Source organism: Mizuhopecten yessoensis, unplaced genomic scaffold, assembly GCF_002113885.1.
Source record: "Mizuhopecten yessoensis strain PY_sf001 unplaced genomic scaffold, ASM211388v2 scaffold10949, whole genome shotgun sequence".
NCBI lineage: Eukaryota > Metazoa > Mollusca > Bivalvia > Pectinida > Pectinidae > Mizuhopecten > Mizuhopecten yessoensis.
This window is the reverse complement of record NW_018408802.1, coordinates 607,259-626,794: the sequence shown is the minus strand read 5'-3', so window position 1 is coordinate 626,794 and position 19,536 is coordinate 607,259. Positions and strand designations below refer to the sequence as shown.

General features: G+C 38.4%; 1 protein-coding gene across 1 annotated transcript in view; it reads left to right on the top strand.

The window, feature by feature from the left end:
* The window catches only part of LOC110463979, a 148,267-nt gene that overhangs the window by 27,478 nt on the left and 101,253 nt on the right, over window positions 1–19,536 (top strand). The window contains exon 2 of the mRNA XM_021518953.1: window positions 18,176–18,326. Within this exon, the coding sequence (XP_021374628.1) occupies window positions 18,176–18,326 (151 nt within the window). The remainder of the gene's footprint in view (window positions 1–18,175; window positions 18,327–19,536) is intronic.

The following is a 19,536-nucleotide window of genomic DNA, read 5'->3' as shown; positions in this document are numbered from 1 at the left end:
ACCTGGGCCCTCCGGTGTTTGAGATAGACACTCTACCAATTGAGTTACTTGATTGGCAATCAACCAAGTTGAGTTTTGCTACAGTAATATGAACTTTACTATCAAAGTAATTGACATTTATTATCAAGGAAAATGGTCTTCTTTATTAAAGTAATAGACATTTAAAAGAAATAAGACATTTATTATCAAGGAAAATGAACTTTACTATCAAAGTAATAGACATTTATTATCAAGGAAAATGGTCTTCTTTATTAAAGTAATAGACATTTAAAAGAAATAAGACATTTATTATCAAGGAAAATGAACTTTCCTATCAAAGTAATAGACATTTATTATCAAGGAAAATGGTCTTCTTTATTAAAGTATTAGACATTTAAAAGAAATAAGACATTTATTATCAAGGAAAAAGAACTTCACTATCAAAGTAAAGACATTTATTATCAAGGAAAATGAACTTTACTATCAAAGTAAGGACATTTATTATCAAGGAAAATGAACTTCACTATCAGAGTAATAGACATTTATTATCAAGGAAAATGAACTTTACTATCAAAGTAAAGACATTTATTATCAAGGAAAATGAACTTCACTATCAAAGTAAAGACATTTATTATCAATGAAAATGAACTTTACTATCAAAGTAAAGACATTTATTATCAAGAAATATGGTCTTCTTTATTAAAGTAATAGACATTTAAAAGAAATAAGACATTTATTATCAAGGAAAATGAACTTTACTATCAAAGTAAGGACATTTATTATCAAGGAAAATGAACTTCACTATCAGAGTAATAGACATTTATTATCAAGGAAAATGAACTTTACTATCACAGTAATAGACATTTATTATCAAGAAAATTGAACTTTACTATCAAAGTAAAGACATTTAAAAGAAATATGACATTTGTTATCAAGGAAAATGAACTTCACTATCAAAGTAATAGACATTTATTATCAAGAAAATTGAACTTTACTATCAAAGTAAAGACATTTATTATCAAGAAAATTGAACTTTACTATCAAAGTAAAGACATTTATTATCAAGAAATATGGTCTTCTTTATTAAAGTAATAGACATTTAAAAGAAATAAGACATTTATTATCAAGGAAAATGAACTTCACTATCAAAGTCATTTACTATCAAAACTACATTTGTATATTACTTTCACTATCAAAACTATGATATCAAAACTTCAGATATCAGAAAAGCATGTAAGCATGACTTTCACTATTTTAGCAGGATGACCATCACTATTAAAACAATCATTATGTTATTGACAAAACAATCATTATGTTATTGACAAAACAATCATTATGTTAGTGACAAGTTCAATGAGTAAACAAAAATTTAATTAAAAAACAACTCACTCGTGCGCAAATATAAGATAAAGCATGTACATGTAAGCTGTCATTTACAAAATCCTTGTGCAACAGTAAAAAACTATAATAACTGAAATTATATCTCTTTTGTTGTGAACTATCTGTTTGAATGGTTTTCCACACCTGCCTTTATAAACAATCATTAAAGAACAAGAAACACCTGCCAAATAGGAGAATCAGAAACCGACGAGAATGTCAGGTGGCTTAGAACAAGGAGTATTTCATTTGACTGTAGACAAACAAAGGGATAAGTAAATCTGTGACCAAGGACAAATATAAAAGCTAACGTGTCAGGTGACCAAGGTAACGAGAGAACATGTCGAGTGACTAAGGTAACGAGAGAACATGTTGAGTGACTAAGGAAACAAGGGAACATGCCAGGTGACTATGGAAACAAAAATATGTCAAGTGACTAAGGAAACAAAAACATGTCAAGTGACTAAGGAAACAAGGAAAAATGGCAGCTGACTAAAGAAAGGAAAACATGTCAGGTGACTTTAAGGAAACAAGGGAACATGTTAGGTGACTAAGGAAACATGGGAACATGTCAGGTGACTAAGGAAACCAGGTACCATGCCAGGTGACTATTGAAACATGGGAACATGCCAGGTGACTATGGAAACAAAGGAACATGCTGGTGACTAAGGAAACAAAAACATGTCAGGTGAATAAGGAAACAAAGGAACATGTTAGGTGACTAAGGAAACATGGGAACATGCCAGGTGACTAAGGAAACATGGGACCATGCCAGGTGACTAAGGAAACAAGGGAACATGTCTGGTGACTAAGGAAACGAAAACATGCCAGGTGACTAATGAAACAAGGGAACATGTTAGGTGACTAAGGAAACATGGGAACATGCCAGGTGACTAAGGAAACATGGGACCATGCCAGGTGACTAAGGAAACAAGGGAACATGTCTGGTGACTAAGGAAACAAAAACATGTCAGGTGACTAAGGAAACAAGGAAACATGTCGGGTGACTAAGGAAACCAAGTCACATGTCAGGCGACTTAAAGGAAACAAGGGGACATGTCAGGTGACTAATGAAACAAGAGGACATGTTAGGTGACTAAGGAAACATGGGAACATGCCAGGTGACTAAGGAAACATGGGACCATGCCAGGTGACTAAGGAAACAAGGGAACATGTCTGGTGACTAAGGAAACAAAAACATGTCAGGTGACTAAGGAAACAAGGAAACATGTCGGGTGACTAAGGAAACCAAGTCACATGTCAGGCGACTTAAAGGAAACAAGGGGACATGTCAGGTGACTAAGGAAACAAGAGGACATGTCAGTTTTTTTTTTATTTAAACATATTTTATTGATATAATCAAATGGATTGGGCACAAGTTACAACAATTTATAGAAGCCCTCTCCTCAACTATAATATTACATTGATAGTGATAGCGACATATGCCAATCAAAATAATTGTATGAAAACAAGGAACATAGACGAAAAATAAAATAAAAAAATAAAAAGAGAGTTTTGAAAGACAGAAGAGATCATAGAGATGAGTAGAGTATATTTCGAATGATACAAAAGGTTCATTCAAAGTATGAATATTTTGAAACTACTTAAACTTAAACTACTGCATGACACGCATTAGCTACAATCAGCTATTCGTTTGTCCATATAATACAAATTCCTTAGAATCCACCTCGAGTCATTCCTGTTCCGTCTAGGTAACATATCAAAGTGCCATGCAGCGGAATTATTTCAATTTGCAAAGAAAATATATATATATACAATTTGCTGAACCAGTAACACTATTAATTTTTCTATAGACCTACGAAGCAGAATGAGAGGTTTAGGAGAGAAGCGATTATGACAGATTAGATAATACCTGTTCACACAAAGTTTTGTTTAGAAGCGGTCACTTGAATGAATAAAAGTCTGAACAATTTCAAAAATACGCTCATTGTCAACATTTGATAATTCAACATTTCCAGACAATAGTAACTCTAGGTGCACAGGATGATAGGGTATCAACTTATTTAACATTTCATGTCTGATGTTCCTGTACATTGGACATTGGAATCAATAATGGTATGAGTTTTTACAGGGGTGGCCACAGGCACAAAAAGGAGATTCTACAAGGTTCACACGAAAGAGATCATAATTCAGTTGGCTACAATTGTGTCTAAGTTTAGTTAATAAGATTAGTTAATAAGATTTTAAGGCAACGGGGTCCGTAATTAAAGAAACACTTTTAGTCAGGTGACTAAGGGAACAAGGTAACATGTCAGGTCTGAACATGTCAGGTAACTAGGAAACATGGGAACATGCCAGGTGACTAAGGAAACAAGGTAACATGGCAAGTGACTAAGTAAACACAGGAACATGTCAGGTGACTAATGAAACAAGGTAACATGCCAGGTGACTAAGGAAACAAGGTAACATGGCAGGTAACTAAGGAAACAAGGTTACATGGCAGGTAACTAAGGAAACAAGGTTACATGCCAGGTGACTAAGGAAACAAGGTAACATGCCGGGTGACTAAGGAAACAAGGTAACATGTCAGGTGACTAAGGAAACACAGGAACATGTCAGGTGACTAAGGAAACAAGGTAACATGGCAGGTGACTTAGGAAACAAGGGAACATGGCAGGTGACTAAGGAAACACAGGAACTTGTTAGATGAATAAGGAAACACAGGAACCTAAAAGCTAAAAGAATTATTGAAATGGGTTGTTATTGTATGAATTGTATCATGTGTCATATTATGTGAGTACTATGTCCATCAATGTATACTATGTTTTATGTGACCTCTTGTTACGCACGTATACATGTGGCGTGAGTGTAAAAATAGGAAACATAGGAACCTGTTAGATGAATAAGGAAACACAGGAACCTGTTAGATGAATAAGGAAAGATGAATAAGGAAACACCGGAACCTGTTAGATGAATAAGGAAACACAGGAACCTGTTAGATGAATAAGGAAACACAGGAACTTGTTAGATGAATAAGGAAACACCGGAACCTGTTAGATGAATAAGGAAACAAGCTGTATGGGAATAGTCAGGTGACTAAAGGTAAACAACATGATATGTTGCAGTCGTAGAGAAGCTAATTCCTGCTGATTCTAGCTCTGGTCCAGAATAGAGCATAAGGAACCAAATTTAATGAAGAAAATCAATCAACTGTTGGATGGTTAACCTTATATTTTGGTGTAAATTCATTATTACATTTTACTTGTCATTTGGTTGGAGTGGTGGAGTTGTGGAGTGGTGGAGTGGTGGAGTTGTGGAGTGGTGGAGTGGTGGAGTGGTGGAGTTGTGGAGTGGTGGAGTTGTGGAGTGGTGGAGTGGTGGAGTGGTCAGATCCCTTATTTCTTAAGGTTTGACATATGATGCAAACCACATGGTTGATATTCTATACATGTGTCTGTTATTAGGTTGAACTGGCCCAGTAATACAACAATGTATTTGTATAGTGTAATCCTTTGTTGGTTTAAAGAATCTCTCTCACTCTATATGTGTATAGCAGATTCCAATGATTTAATCCAATTATAACATAACAATTTTGAATTATTAACAAAATCAGTTTTGGATCCCTGACTGAATCACTTGGGTATTAGAACTGTGTGGTTTTTTTTTTATAATTTTTGTAATTTGCTGAATTTTTCTTTTCTATTATATGTACTAGGTTTTGCTTTCAAATGATATTAAACAGGCTATGCAGTAATTTATAAGTAGTTTTTGTGGGGGTCCAGAATCTTTTGTCTGAAGATATGAGTTTTGTAAAATATAGATTCGCTTACACTGTAGGTCAGTCTATTCTGAATGCATGGTCTCTGTCAGTTAAGAGCTCAGTATTGTTAAGCTATTGTCTCTAGTTAACAGAAACAGTGTTGGTTGGGTTAATGAATAGAATCTTTCTCTACCATGAGAACATAACAGAGCAAGTCTTGACCATGAAGGTTTGTACCACAAAACAATCTAAATGGCTTCAAACCATGAAAGTTTGTACCACAAGACAATCTAAATGGCTTCAAACCATGTAAGAAAATACCCATTCATGTCATACAGTAGGTTGGCAATCATTTAACCACAGTCAGTTTTAGTGTATTCTCCTAAGGTGGCCTCATCTTATGGATACAGAAGAGACCAAAACATCTTAGGGATACAGAAGAGACCAAAACATCTTATGGATACAGAAGAGACCAAAACATCTTATGGATACAGAAGAGACCAAAACATCTTAGGGATACAGAAGAGACCAAAACATCTTATGGATACAGAAGAGACCAAAACATCTTAGGGATACAGAAGAGACCAAAACATCTTAGGGATACAGAAGAGACCAAAACATCTTAGGGATACAGAAGAGACCAAAACATCTTAGGGATACGGAAGAGACCAAAACATCTTATGGATACAGAAGAGACCAAAACATCTTATGGATACAGAAGAGAACAAAACATCTTAGGGATACAGAAGAGACCAAAACATCTTAGGGATACAGAAGAGACCAAAACATATCTAATGCATCAATTGTAAATAAATCTCTGTTTATTCTTTTCCTTTCTTGACCTTATATACATTTTTCAGCTTTGTATTACGGTACTTTTGGCAGCTTTCGTCAGCATTAAGACTGTGGTTGGAATAATGTCACTGAGTGTGTTGTCAATTGTTACTGTGTCCTGCGATCATTTCCATGAGAGGGCACACTATCAAACACCACCATTTATCTGCCCAAACACTTGTGGACACTACATCATTACAGACTTTGACAATATCTATTATAGTATCGTTAATGATTCTCGGGTACATGTGTACCTGTCTGTTGACTGTGTTACTGTTACAGGATTAAACTGTTTCAGACTAAATCCAAAAAATGTCCCCTGAAAAATTTACATTTGACACAAAGTTTAGGTGTTGTATTATTGATAGTTTCATGTGTAATCCTTGAGGTTTACTCCCACAGGACCCTGTCGTCTTGGTAACAGTAAACAAACAATGGTGAGCGTGGTGATGTTTGTGACCGCCACGACAACCAGACACCTCAACATGTTTTGTTTCATATGTCACAGTAAATATGATAAGCAAATACACTAAAGTATTTTTGGTTACAATTATTTAATTAGCATAAAAATGAAGGAGGAACTGACATGTAACCATACATTTTTTATGTAATAGGAAAAATTCAAATAGATTCCCCACACTGTCTGAAATGAACCATCTCATTATACTCTAGTGTGTTCCTGTCGTTTGAATAATGTTGTATAAATATTATTCCAATGTTTCAGTGTTTCAGTGGATTGAACACAGGTCAATACATTCAGGCACTTTGCTCACGAAATCAATAAAGTTAGAACTGTTTTAATGGGTTGGTTTGGATGTTTCAACCTTGAAGCTTATTATCAGATTTCTGTTGGAACATGCTTCATGAATATTAAAATGACACAATAATATGAAATTTAAATCAGTGCTATTTTGTCATAATTATTAAATACATGTTATAAGATTCAAAAGAGAATGTCTAGTCTAATTTTTGACAAATGAAACACACTATTTACAGATCATATATAAAAATATTGGCCCTTGTATGACCATGATAACCAAGTTTTTGAACTTAAAAATCTACTGATTTGCTGGTCTGGTACATGTGTACTTACACACGTTCTCTAGATACGACTGTCCTTTTGATTGTACCTTTACTTATAATATTTTTGACATATTTCGTTTCAAAATATTTCAAGGTGAATGTACATGTAGATGATTTACAACTTCTATATATCAGGTTTTGATTACTTATTAAAAACCAGTACCCTGTAAACTGGAATCTGTTTTAGTACACCTGTATCACAATATATAGTTTGACATTATTACCGTAAATGGATATTGTAGTTTGTTAGAGAAAGAAAAACCCCAGAAGTATTTTAGCCTCATATGAATATTTTATGGTGCTCAGGTAATAATAAATTCATAGTGTATATATACACTGTATACATATTTTGTAAATCATTCTTGTTGTAAAGAAGCTGTGTTGAAAAGCTGTGCAGCTTTCGATGTGGGTACATACAATATTCCTTTATCTGTTAAAGCACTAATTAAGTGTCCAATAAGACTCCAAGCCAGCACTGTGAAGTGTTTAATTTGGTGAAAATGTGCATTAAGGAAGCTCAATCAGGTCTGCTGGTTGTGAATAACGTACGCCTCGCTGGTTGTGATTGTGGCTGTGTGTTGTATATCTCTGACAATGCACATGCACATTGTGAAAGCTACACCAAATGACACGAGAGACAACAGGAAGGTTTTGAGCAGTCCTTTGTTTCTTGATACATTCAGTCAAGGTGTACAATAGAGTCAGGCTGAGAACTCCAGTCATTCTATATTGTGGACGGTCGCCAGTAAACCTGGTGTCAACCTGCAATTTTTTGTTCCTAAACTTAATTGATGACAATGCATATGCTTGGTGCCACGATAGGTCTTCTTTCCCACTCCTCTTTTCCTAACCACATCATAATCACTAGCCGTCTCCCCCTCCCCCGATCAAATGATAGGTCTTCCTTCCCACTCCCCTTCTTCTAACCACATCATAATCACTATACGTTTCCCCTCCCCTGATCCAATGATAGGTCTTCCTTCCCACTCCCCTTCTCCTAACCACTTCATAAACACTAGACGTCTTCCCCTCCCCCGATCCAATTATAGGTCTTCCTTCCCACTCCCCTTCTCCTAACCACATCATAATCACTATACGTTTCCCCTCCCCTGATCCAATTATAGGTCTTCCTTCCAACTCCCCTTCTCCTAACCACATCATAATCACTAGACGTCTCCCCCTCCCCCGATCCAATGATAGGTCTTCCTTCCCACTCCCCTTCTCCTAACCACTTCATAAACACTAGACGTCTCCCCCTCCCCCGATCCAATGGTAGGTCTTCCTTCCCACTCCCCTTCTTCTAACCACATCATAATCACTAGACGTTTCCCCCCTCCCCTGATCCAATGATAGGTCTTCCTTCCCACTCCCCTTCTCCTAACCACATCATAATCACTAGACGTTTCCCCCCTCCCCTGATCCAAAGTTAGGTCTTCCTTCCCACTCCCCTTCTCCTAACCACATCATAATCACTAGACGTTTCCCCCTCCCCCGATCCAATGATAGGTCTTCCTTCCCACTCCCCTTCTCCTAACCACTTCATAATCACTAGACGTTTCCCCCTTCCCCTGATCCAAAGTTAGGTCTTCCTTCCCACTCCCCTTCTCCTAACCACATCATAAACACTAGACGTCTTCCCCTCCCCCGATCCAATGATAGGTCTTCCTTCCCACTCCCCTTCTCCTAACCACATCATAATCACTAGACGTCTCCCCCTCCCCCGATCCAATGATAGGTCTTCCTTCCCACTCCCCTTCTCCTTACCACTTCATAAACACTAGACGTTTCCCCCTTCCTGGATCCAAAGTTAGGTCCTCCTTCCCACTCCCCTTCTCCTAACCACATCATAAACACTAGACGTCTTCCCCTCCCCCGATCCAATGATAGGTCTTCCTTCCCACTCCCCTTCTCCTAACCACATCATAATCACTAGACGTCTCCCCCTCCCCTGATGCTATGATAGGTCTTCCTTCCCACTCCCCTTCTCCTAACCACATCATAATCACTAGACGTCTCCCCCTCCCCCGATCCAATGATAGGTCTTCCTTCCCACTCCCCTTCTCCTAACCACATCATAATCACTAGACGTCTCCCCCTCCCCTGATGCTATGATAGGTCTTCCTTCCCACTCCCCTTCTCCTAACCACATCATAATCACTAGACGTCTCCCCCTCCCCTGATCCTATGATAGGTCTTCCTTCCCACTCCCCTTCTCCTAACCACATCATAATCACTAGACGTCTCCCCCTCCCCTGATCCAATGATAGGTCTTCCTTCCCACTCCCCTTCTCCTAACCACATCATAATCACTAGACGTCTCCCCCTCCCCCGATCCAATGATAGGTCTTCCTTCCCACTCCCCTTCTCCTAACCACTTCATAAACACTAGACGTCTCCCCCTCCCCCGATCCAATGATAGGTCTTCCTTCCCACTCCCCTTCTCCTAACCACATCATAATCACTAGACGTCTCCCCCTCCCCTGATCCTATGATAGGTCTTCCTTCCCACTCCCCTTCTCCTAACCACATCATAATCACTAGACGTCTCCCCCTTCCACGATCCAAAGTTAGGTCTTCCTTCCCACTCCCCTTCTCCTAACCACATCATAATCACTAGATGTTTCCCCTCTACTGATCCAAAGTTAGGTCTTCCTTCCCACTCCCCTTCTCCTTACCACATCATAAACACTAGACGTTTCCCCCCTCCCCCGATCCAATGAAAGGTCTTCCTTCCCACTCCCCTTCTTCTAACCACATCATAAACACTAGACGTTTCCCGCTTCCCCGATCCAAAATTAGGTCTTCCTTCCAACTCCCCTTCTCCTAACCACATCATAATCACTAGACATTTCCCCCTCCCCCGATCCAATGATAGGTCTTCTTTCCCACTCCCCTTCTCCTAACCACATCATAAACACTAGACGTTTCCCCCCTCCCCCGATCCAATGATAGGTCCTCCTTCCCACTCCCCTTCTCCTTACCACTTCATAAACACTAGACGTATCCCCCTTCCTGGATCCAAAGTTAGGTCTTCCTTCCAAAGTCACTGTCTAGAGTATACACTGTGTGTCACTGTCAAGAGTATACACTGTGAGTCACTGTCTAGAGTATACACTGTATGTCACTGTCTAGAGTGTACACTTTGTGTCACTGTCTAGAGTATACACTGTGTGTTACTGTCTAGAGTATACACTGTGTGTCACTGTCTAGAGTTTACACTGTATGTCACTGTCTACAGTTTACACTGTGTGTCACTGTCTAGAGTATACACTGTATTTCACTGTCTACAGTATACACTGTGTGTCACTGTCTAGAGTAGACACTGTGTGTCACTGTCAAGAGTATACACTGTTAGTCACTGTCTAGAGTATACACTGTATGTCACTGTCAAGAGTGTACACTGTGTGTCACTGTCTAGAGTATTCACTGTGAGTCACTGTCTAGAGTATACACTGTATGTCACTTCTAGAGTGTCCACTGTGTGTCACTGTCTAGAGTATACACTGTGTGCCACAGTCTAGAGTATATACTGTGTACCACTGTCTAGAGAATACACTGTGTACCACTGTCTACAGTATACACTGTGTGTTACTGTCTAGAGTATACACTGTGTGTCACTGTCTAGAGTTTACACTGTATGTCACTGTCTACAGTTTACACTGTGTGTCACTGTCTAGAGTATACACTGTATTTCACTGTCTACAGTATACACTGTGTGTCACTGTCTAGAGTAGACACTGTGTGTCACTGTCAAGAGTATACACTGTTAGTCACTGTCTAGAGTATACACTGTATGTCACTTCTAGAGTGTCCACTGTGTGTCACTGTCTAGAGTATACACTGTGTGTTACTGTCTAGAGTATACACTGTGTGTCACTGTCAAGAGTATACACTGTCAGTCACTGTCTAGAGTATACACTGTATGTCACTTCTAGAGTGTCCACTGTGTGTCACTGTCTAGAGTATACACTGTATGTCATTTCTAGAGTGTACACTGTGTGTCACTGTCTAGAGTATGCACTGTGTGTCACTGTCAAGAGTATACACTGTCAGTCACTGTCTAGAGTATACACTGTATGTCACTTCTAGAGTGTCCACTGTGTGTCACTGTCTAGAGTATACACTGTGTGCCACTGTCTAGAGAATACACTGTGTGCCACTGTTAGACTGCCACTGTCCAGAGTATACACTGTGTACCACTGTCTAGAGTGTACACTGTGTGCCACTGTCTAGAGAATACAATGTGTGCCACTGTCAGACTGCCACTGTCCAGAGTATACACTGTGTACCACTGTCTAGAGTATACACTGTGTGTCACTGTCTAGAGCATACACTGTGAGTCACTGTCTAGAGTATACACTTTATGTCACTGTCTAGAGTATACACTGTGTACCACTGTCTAGAGTATACGCTGTGTGTCACAGTCTAGAGTATACACTGTGTGTCACTGTCTAGAGTATACACTGTGTGCCACTGTCTAGAGAATACACTGTGTGCCACTGTTAGACTGCCACTGTCCAGAGTATACACTGTGTACCACTGTCTAGAGTATACACTGTGTGTCACAGTCTAGAGTATACACTGTGTGTCACTGTCTAGAGTATACACTGTGTGTCACTGTCCAGAGTATACACTGTGTGTCACTGTCTAGAGTATACACTGTGCACCACTGTCTAGAGTATACACTGTGTGCCACTGTCTAGAGTATACACTGTGTGTCACTGTCTAGAGTATACACTGTGTGCCACTGTCTAGAGTATACACTATGTGCCACTGTCTCGAGTTTACACCCCATGCCACTGTACAAAGTAATTTTTAATGGATCATTGTTTGCCTCTGTCAATAGTATACAGTTTTTGCCACAGCTGATGGTGCCATTGTTAGGAATTAGTTCATGGTACCACTGTGAAATAGTAGATTCATGTTTCCTCTCATAAAAGTGAGCTTTTGGGGCCACTGTCTACAGTCTCTCAATATGGCACTTAAGTATGCATACAAAATTTAATCTATTTCCTACGAAGAAAATCATGACAATAAACTTGTAATAGCCAATTATAAGATTTTGCATACATGTTTTTTAAGGCACATATTTAAGTATACATTCAGAGCATGTGAAAGGTGATATATAGAATCTACATAAAAGGGAAAGGAAAGCCTAGTTTGTAAAACATGACATGCGGTCTACCAAAAGTATGGTCCCACCTAAACACATAAGAGAAACGGGTATCTGAATGCACGTTAAGAGTTCCTGGTACTCTGTATTATAATTACTTGCTTATCTTGTGTGTAATAATTATATAATTACATACAATGGAAGTTTCACTAAAGTCACTTGTGATTAAACAAGGTGTCTATAGGAGATAAATAATGCCTTAATTTCTATACACCACACCACATCTGCTGGCTTTAACTGACATGACACAGCCACTATAGGAAAGTCTCAAGTTTCATAAAAAAACCTGCATCAATTAAAGGCCTGTTGTATGAGTATATTTTATTTGCAAGTCTCCACTTATGTTATTCATGTAGCCAACCATCCAAATTTGAACTTTTTAATCAAAAGTTTTCAAAATTTTTATGCAGTTTCAATGGAATCATTGTGGAATTCATGATTACACCTACATCTATATATATTGTATAAGCTCAGTGTCATTCAGATCAGCATTATTATTATAGACCTACTCATTTCATTAAGGATTAAATATAACAATGATAACATGACTCTTAAAAGGTCCTCTGCTCATTGCTTTTGAGTCTGGAAGTCACATGGATATATATACCAGTGCCAGCATATTATTACCACATAATAATGATGTGGGGACGTGGGCTATGGCATTCATAGCTGATATGAATGCCATCTGAACTTGGTGAGGCTGTGACTCAGTGCCATAGACGTGTAATATATTACTAGTAACAGTCTATGTCTTTCTTACATAGAGATTGATGGAATTTATTTGATGTCGCAGAAAAGAAGTTTATACAAAGTGGACAGTGTTTGACAATATCGCTGTTCTGTTTTCATAAAGCTACAGATTAGTAAGTGTGACTGAGGGGAGTGGGATTACGAAGGAGGAAGTCCCTGTACCTATTGTCTACTGTTGTCCTGTAGAGGGGACAGCAGTCACATGGTAACACGGGTAGACCTTGACATTGTAATTGTACTGTAAAACATTCATGTTACTTCAACAGGGATAGTATCACCCAGAGTTTTTCGTTACTTAGATATCTGGTAATCTGATGGTAAAAGGTCACTGGTTTAGTTGTGGGCTTATGTGAAAATGTATTTTTCTACGTTTCCCTTTTAACAAACACAGAAAATAACCTTGTTCTAATCAGGTAAAGCTAACACATTTCCTTGTTGAAAAATTCCTTAATACACATACATGTTTTCAGCTTGTTCAGAATTCAAGAAATCAACATATTTGAGACCATCCTATTTTATATTAGTTCAGCCTACCTGTAGAGCAAGGTAATAAAACAGATTGTCTGGAATTTGATCTACAAGTCACATGTTATATACACTACATCAAACAAAGAAAGGTGTTTAGTATCACTGGGGCGGCACATCATTGCTTGTAAGCCTACAACACCTCATACCGTAGTCACTCAGCTCACAAAACCTTGTACCTATAGTCACTCAGCCTACAACACCTCTTACTGTAGTCACTCAGCCCACAACACCTCATACCTAGTCACTCAGCATACAACACCTCATACCAAAGTCACTCAGCCTACAACACCTCTTACTGTAGTCACTCTGCCTACAACACCTCTTACTGTAGTTACTCAGCCCACAACACATCATACCGTAGTCACTCAGCCTACAACACATCATACCGTAGTCACTCAGCCTACAACACCTCATACTGTAGTCACTCAGCCTACAACACCTCTTACTGAGGTCACTCAGCCTACAACACCTCTTACTGTAGTCACTCGGCCTACAACACCTCTTACTGTAGTCACTCAGCCTTCAACACCTCATACTGTAGTCACTCAGCCTACAACACCTCGATCATACCGTAGTCACTCAGCCTACAACACCTCATTCCATAGTCACTCAGCCTTCAACACCTCTTACCATAGTTACTCAGCTTACAACACCTTTTACCGTAGTTTCTAAGCCTACAACACCTTACTGTAGTCACTCAGCCTTCAACACCTCTTACCATAGTTTCTAAGCCTACAACACCTCTTACTGTAGTCACTTATCCTACAACACCTCATACCATAGTCTCTCAGCCTACAACACCTCATACCGTAGTCACTCAGCCCACAACACCTCGTACCTAGTCACTCAGCCTACAACACCTCTTACTGAGGTCACTCAGCCTACAAAACCTCTTACTGTAGTCACTTAGCCTACAACACCTCTTACTGTAGTTACTCAGCCCACAACACCTCGTACCTAGTCACTCAGCCCACAACACGTCGTACCTAGTCACTCAGCCTACAACTCTTACTGTAGTCACTCAGCCCACAACACCTCTTACTGTAGTCACTCAGCCCACAACCCCCCTTACTGTAGTCACTCAGCCCACAACACCTCGTACCTATTCACTCAGCCTACAACAACTCTTACTGTAGTCACTCAGCCCACAACGCCTCTTACTGTAGTCATTCAGCCTACAACACCTCATACTGTAGTCACTCAGCCTACAACACCTCATACTGTAGTAACTCAGCCTACAACAACTCTTACTGTAGTCACTCAGCCCACAACACCTCTTACTGTAGTCACTCAGCCCACAACATGTCGTACCTAGTCACTCTGTCTACCACAACTCTTACTGTAGTCACTCGGCCTACAACACCTCTTACTGTAGTCACTCAGCCCACAACACGTCGTCCCTAGTCACTCAGCCTACAACACCTCTTACTGAAGTCACCCAGCCCACAACACCTCGTACCTAGTTACTCAGCCCACAACACCTCATACCTAGTCACTCAGCCTACAACAAATCTTACTGTAGTCACTCAGCCCACAACATGTCGTCCCTAGTCACTCTGTCTACCACAACTCTTCCTGTAGTCACTCGGCCTACAACACCTCTTACTGTAGTCACTAAGCCCACAACACCTCGTACCTAGTCACGCAGCCTACAACAACTCTTACTGTAGTAACTCAGCCTACAACAACTCTTACTGTAGTCACTAAGCCTACAACACCACGTACCTAGTCACTCAGCCTACAACAAATCTTACTGTAGTCACTCAGCCCACAACATGTCGTCCCTAGTCACTCTGCCTACCACAACTCTTACTGTAGTCTCCCGGCCTACAACACCTCTTACTGTAGTCACGCAGCCTACAACACCTCGTACCTAGTCACTCAGCCTACAACACCTCATACCATAGTCACTCAGCCTACAACACCTCTTACTGTAGTCACTCAGCCCACAACACCTCGTACCTAGTCACTCAGCCCACAACACCTCATACCTAGTCACTCAGCCTACAACAACTCTTTCTGTAGTCACTCAGCCTACAACACCTCGTACCTAGTCACTCAGCCTACAACAACTCTTACTGTAGTCACTCGGCCTACAACACCTCATACCTAGTCACTCAGCCCACAACACCTCTTACTGTAGTCACTCAGCCCACAACACCTCGTACCTAGTCACTCAGCCTACAACATGTCGTACCGTAGTCACTCAGCCTGCAACACCTCTTACTGTAGTTATTCAGCCTACAACACCTCTTACTGTAGTTACTCAGCCTTCAACACCTCTTAATGTTGTCACTCAGCCTTCAACACCTTTTACCGGTTGCCATATAATTCTGTTTAAAACTGCGTAGTGTCAAAAACACCTGTTTTGAGAAAAACAAATACCCTTTCTGCGGCCTTGTATTTAGTGACCTTGACCCATAATCAAGGTCACAGCTGGGGTCANCCCCCGCCCCAAAAAAAAATTTGCTATGAAAAGTTGGACTGTCAATTACCTTACTTTGAAGTTCACATTAGTAAAGTAAGTTATATTATAATCTTTTTAACATAAGATTAATGTAATGAAATTTATCATATTCAAATCTATTTGGCCTTGAAACCCTCTAAAAGTCACAGATGTGAGTTGAATAACAGGTGAAAGATACAAGCCCTTTGGGTCTCTTTTTGAAATTTGCCTGCAGCCTCAGTTTCTCTTATATGAAATCGTACACTTCAGCCTCAAACTATATAGCTAGTACAGATGTACTTAAAATATGAAATTGTACTCCAGTTGTGTTCACAAACGCCAGACAAGAGTCTGTTATTCTGTGATTTCGTTCAGTTATCAGCCTGTCCATTGGCCTTTCAGATGTGAGTACAGTCAATGTGTCTGTTAAGTGCCAACAATAGCTGCAAATCACAAGCTTCTGGTGCTGGACATCACCATGGCAACTGAAAAATGTCATATGAACATGGATAAAGTTGTCTTTAGATCCTGAAAATGTTGTTGATTTTTTGCTGGATCGTTGTCATCATCACGGCCATTGTTGTTGCTGTTCTTGTCATGAACATCATAAGATAAACTGTGTCCAGAGAGAATTGACAGATCCACCACTTATACTTTGGAGCGGAGGTGTTACTTGCTAGATCATTGCGAAAATAATCATTACCAGTGTAAATTTGTATATGATGTAACAGCATTGTAAGAATAAAAACTTCCACAAAATGAATAATTTGAAAAGCTGTACTATATGAAATTTTCAACATCAGAATGAAAAGCCATTTCGATATAACTTCTTCTTAAAAATTGTGTGAAAATTTACATGCAAGAATTAAAAAAACAATGCCGTGAACATTTTAATACAAATGAAGAGAGAACATGACATTTTTTCACATAATTGAAAAACCATCACAGGACACATTCGCCACAGGAATTAAAGCTGTAACATGTTGTTGGTATAGGTAATTATATTGTACATTTTGTTAGTGCAAATAAATAAATTGGGGTACCTCATCTAGACCCTTGTACTGTTTACATAGTTATGAAAAGCATTATCATCATGAAACTACATCTAATGACGCTATCAACTCACCTGGTATTAAATCTTAAACTTATAGAAGGGACATTGAGATTTTTACTTATTATTTCACCATTTAACACATAAAAGACTACAATATAGTTAAGTAATATAATACGGTCAATTCCCCCCCCAAAATGTAATGTAGTCAAACTTGAGGCATTTATAATGGTACATATAATGTGAAAATGTTCACATAAGAATGTAGTAGATACCAATAGAAGGAGTATGTACAGCTGCTATATTGAGACTAACTCTTATATTGAGGATGATTTCAGCTAGGCACATGTATACCAGTGATATGTCCCCAGATCGCACAGCCTCCATATCACACTGGTAAACTTATAGAGCATAGTCAAGACAAAGGGGAAAAAAAGTAATAAACTCTGAGATGGCTAAACAAATATTTCGTAGCCAGTGATGTGACAAATTAGGACCGGATATAGTTTGTAAAGAAGCTGAAAAGGATTTTTATTCTCAGTAAAACATTTTATGTAGCATAACCTGTTTTATAAGATTCCTATAAAGATTCAGGTTAGCTCAATATTTCTATGTTGGAGGTAATAATAAACAGCATACAGATTACTATAGCTTAAGCCTATTCACCCCTAATGTCACATTTGAACCTTACTAAATCAAAGACTGGGAAAGTCCAGTTAAAATATGTAGGGGTGAATGAGTTCAGTTACTTCATATGATCTACAAACCCATCTGAAAATTATGATTTTTGATAAAATCACACTGTTGGAAAGATATCGTGTTATGTTTATTTTACCTATTTATAAATTTCTCAACCTTCCATCAAAAACCCATTGGTAAATTAAATGTAGCTAATGTTATATATGTTGAACATGTTGATACTTTGGTAAATCCTGGATGACCTTTATAGAAGTTGACTGGTCCGGTCCATGCATACAATTTGCATGATGCTGGTATAGTTTTGACCCCATTGACACTTAAGATTGAAGCTTACAGAGACACGATGAGATTGTGGCATCTTTTTTGTTTTTGTTTTTAATTTTGTAACAAAAAAAATATGATAATGCTTGAATATATAAAAAAACGAAACAGGATGAACTTAACATCATTGATAACTATTCCTCGTTATTGTAACAGTTGTAATGAATTGTTCTGATATAAATCACTTAGAAATGTATTTGTTATGTTTTTCAGAAAGAACTTCGTGATGAGAGACGTCTGCGAGAGAGGTGTCTACGTAAACAGGGAGATGAAGAGCACATGAACAAACTCAGAAAGAAATTTCTAAAACGAGCTAAAAAATACTATGGCTTCCCCTACGCCCGAAAATACTGGAAACCAGAACGTAAGTACAATATATAACATATGTAGATACTATGATAAATAGCCTTCCCAGTTCTGTAAGTGCTGGGTGCTATAGACCCTTACTTGAAGAACATCTTGCAGATAAGGACCTGCCTCTATCACACACCTAGACAGTATATTGTTTAACCTATAATTATTGCCTTTTGTGATGCTTGAGCATCATATCTAAACTTGTGTGTACAAATTACTTAGAATGCCTTCACTTTCCATCTGAATTTTTTTCACAATCATATGTAAATTTGTATGTGTGACCAGACATACCATTATGTATATTTGTATGTGTGACCAGACATATGCCATTATGTATATTTGTATGTATGACCAGACATACCATTATGTATATTTGTATGTGTGACTAGACATATACCATTATGTATATTTGTATGTGTGACCAGACATATACCATTATGTATATTTGTATATGTCACAAGACATACCATTATGTATATTTGTATGTGTGACCAGACATACCATTATGTATATTTGTATGTGTGACCAGACATATACCATTATGTATATTTGTATGACTAGTACTGTGACCAGACATATACCATTATGTATTTTTGTATGACTGTGACCAGACATATACCATTATGTATATTTGTATGACTAGTACTGTGACCAGACATATACCATTATGTATATTTGTATGTGTGACCAGACAAACCATTATGTATATTTGTATGTGTGACCAGACATACCATTATGTATATTTGTATGACTAGTACTGTGACTAGACATATACCATTATGTATTTTTGTATGACTGTGACCAGACATACCATTTACTGGGAAACTTGCCCTGTTGAACTTTCACCCTTCACTTTTTATAAAATCACTATTTGCCTAGTGTCAATCTTGCCCATCATACGGGATCGTTACGCATTGTATGTTCTTTATTATTAGTTAAGCTGCCCCAATAAATTTGCCCTCATTTAGAGGACAAGTGACACAAAAATTGTGGCAAAAATTTCCCAGTTTACAGTTTAGATTTTGATAATTATTTACAGTTATTGCCCGTTATGTAGAAACAATGCAAGAAGACTTTATTATCTACTGATATGGTACTCCTGTTTTTATTATCTACCGATATGGTACTCCTGTTTTTATTATCTACCGATTTGGTACTCCTGTTTTTATTATCTACCGATATGGTACTCCTGTTTTTATTATCTACCGATATGGTACTCC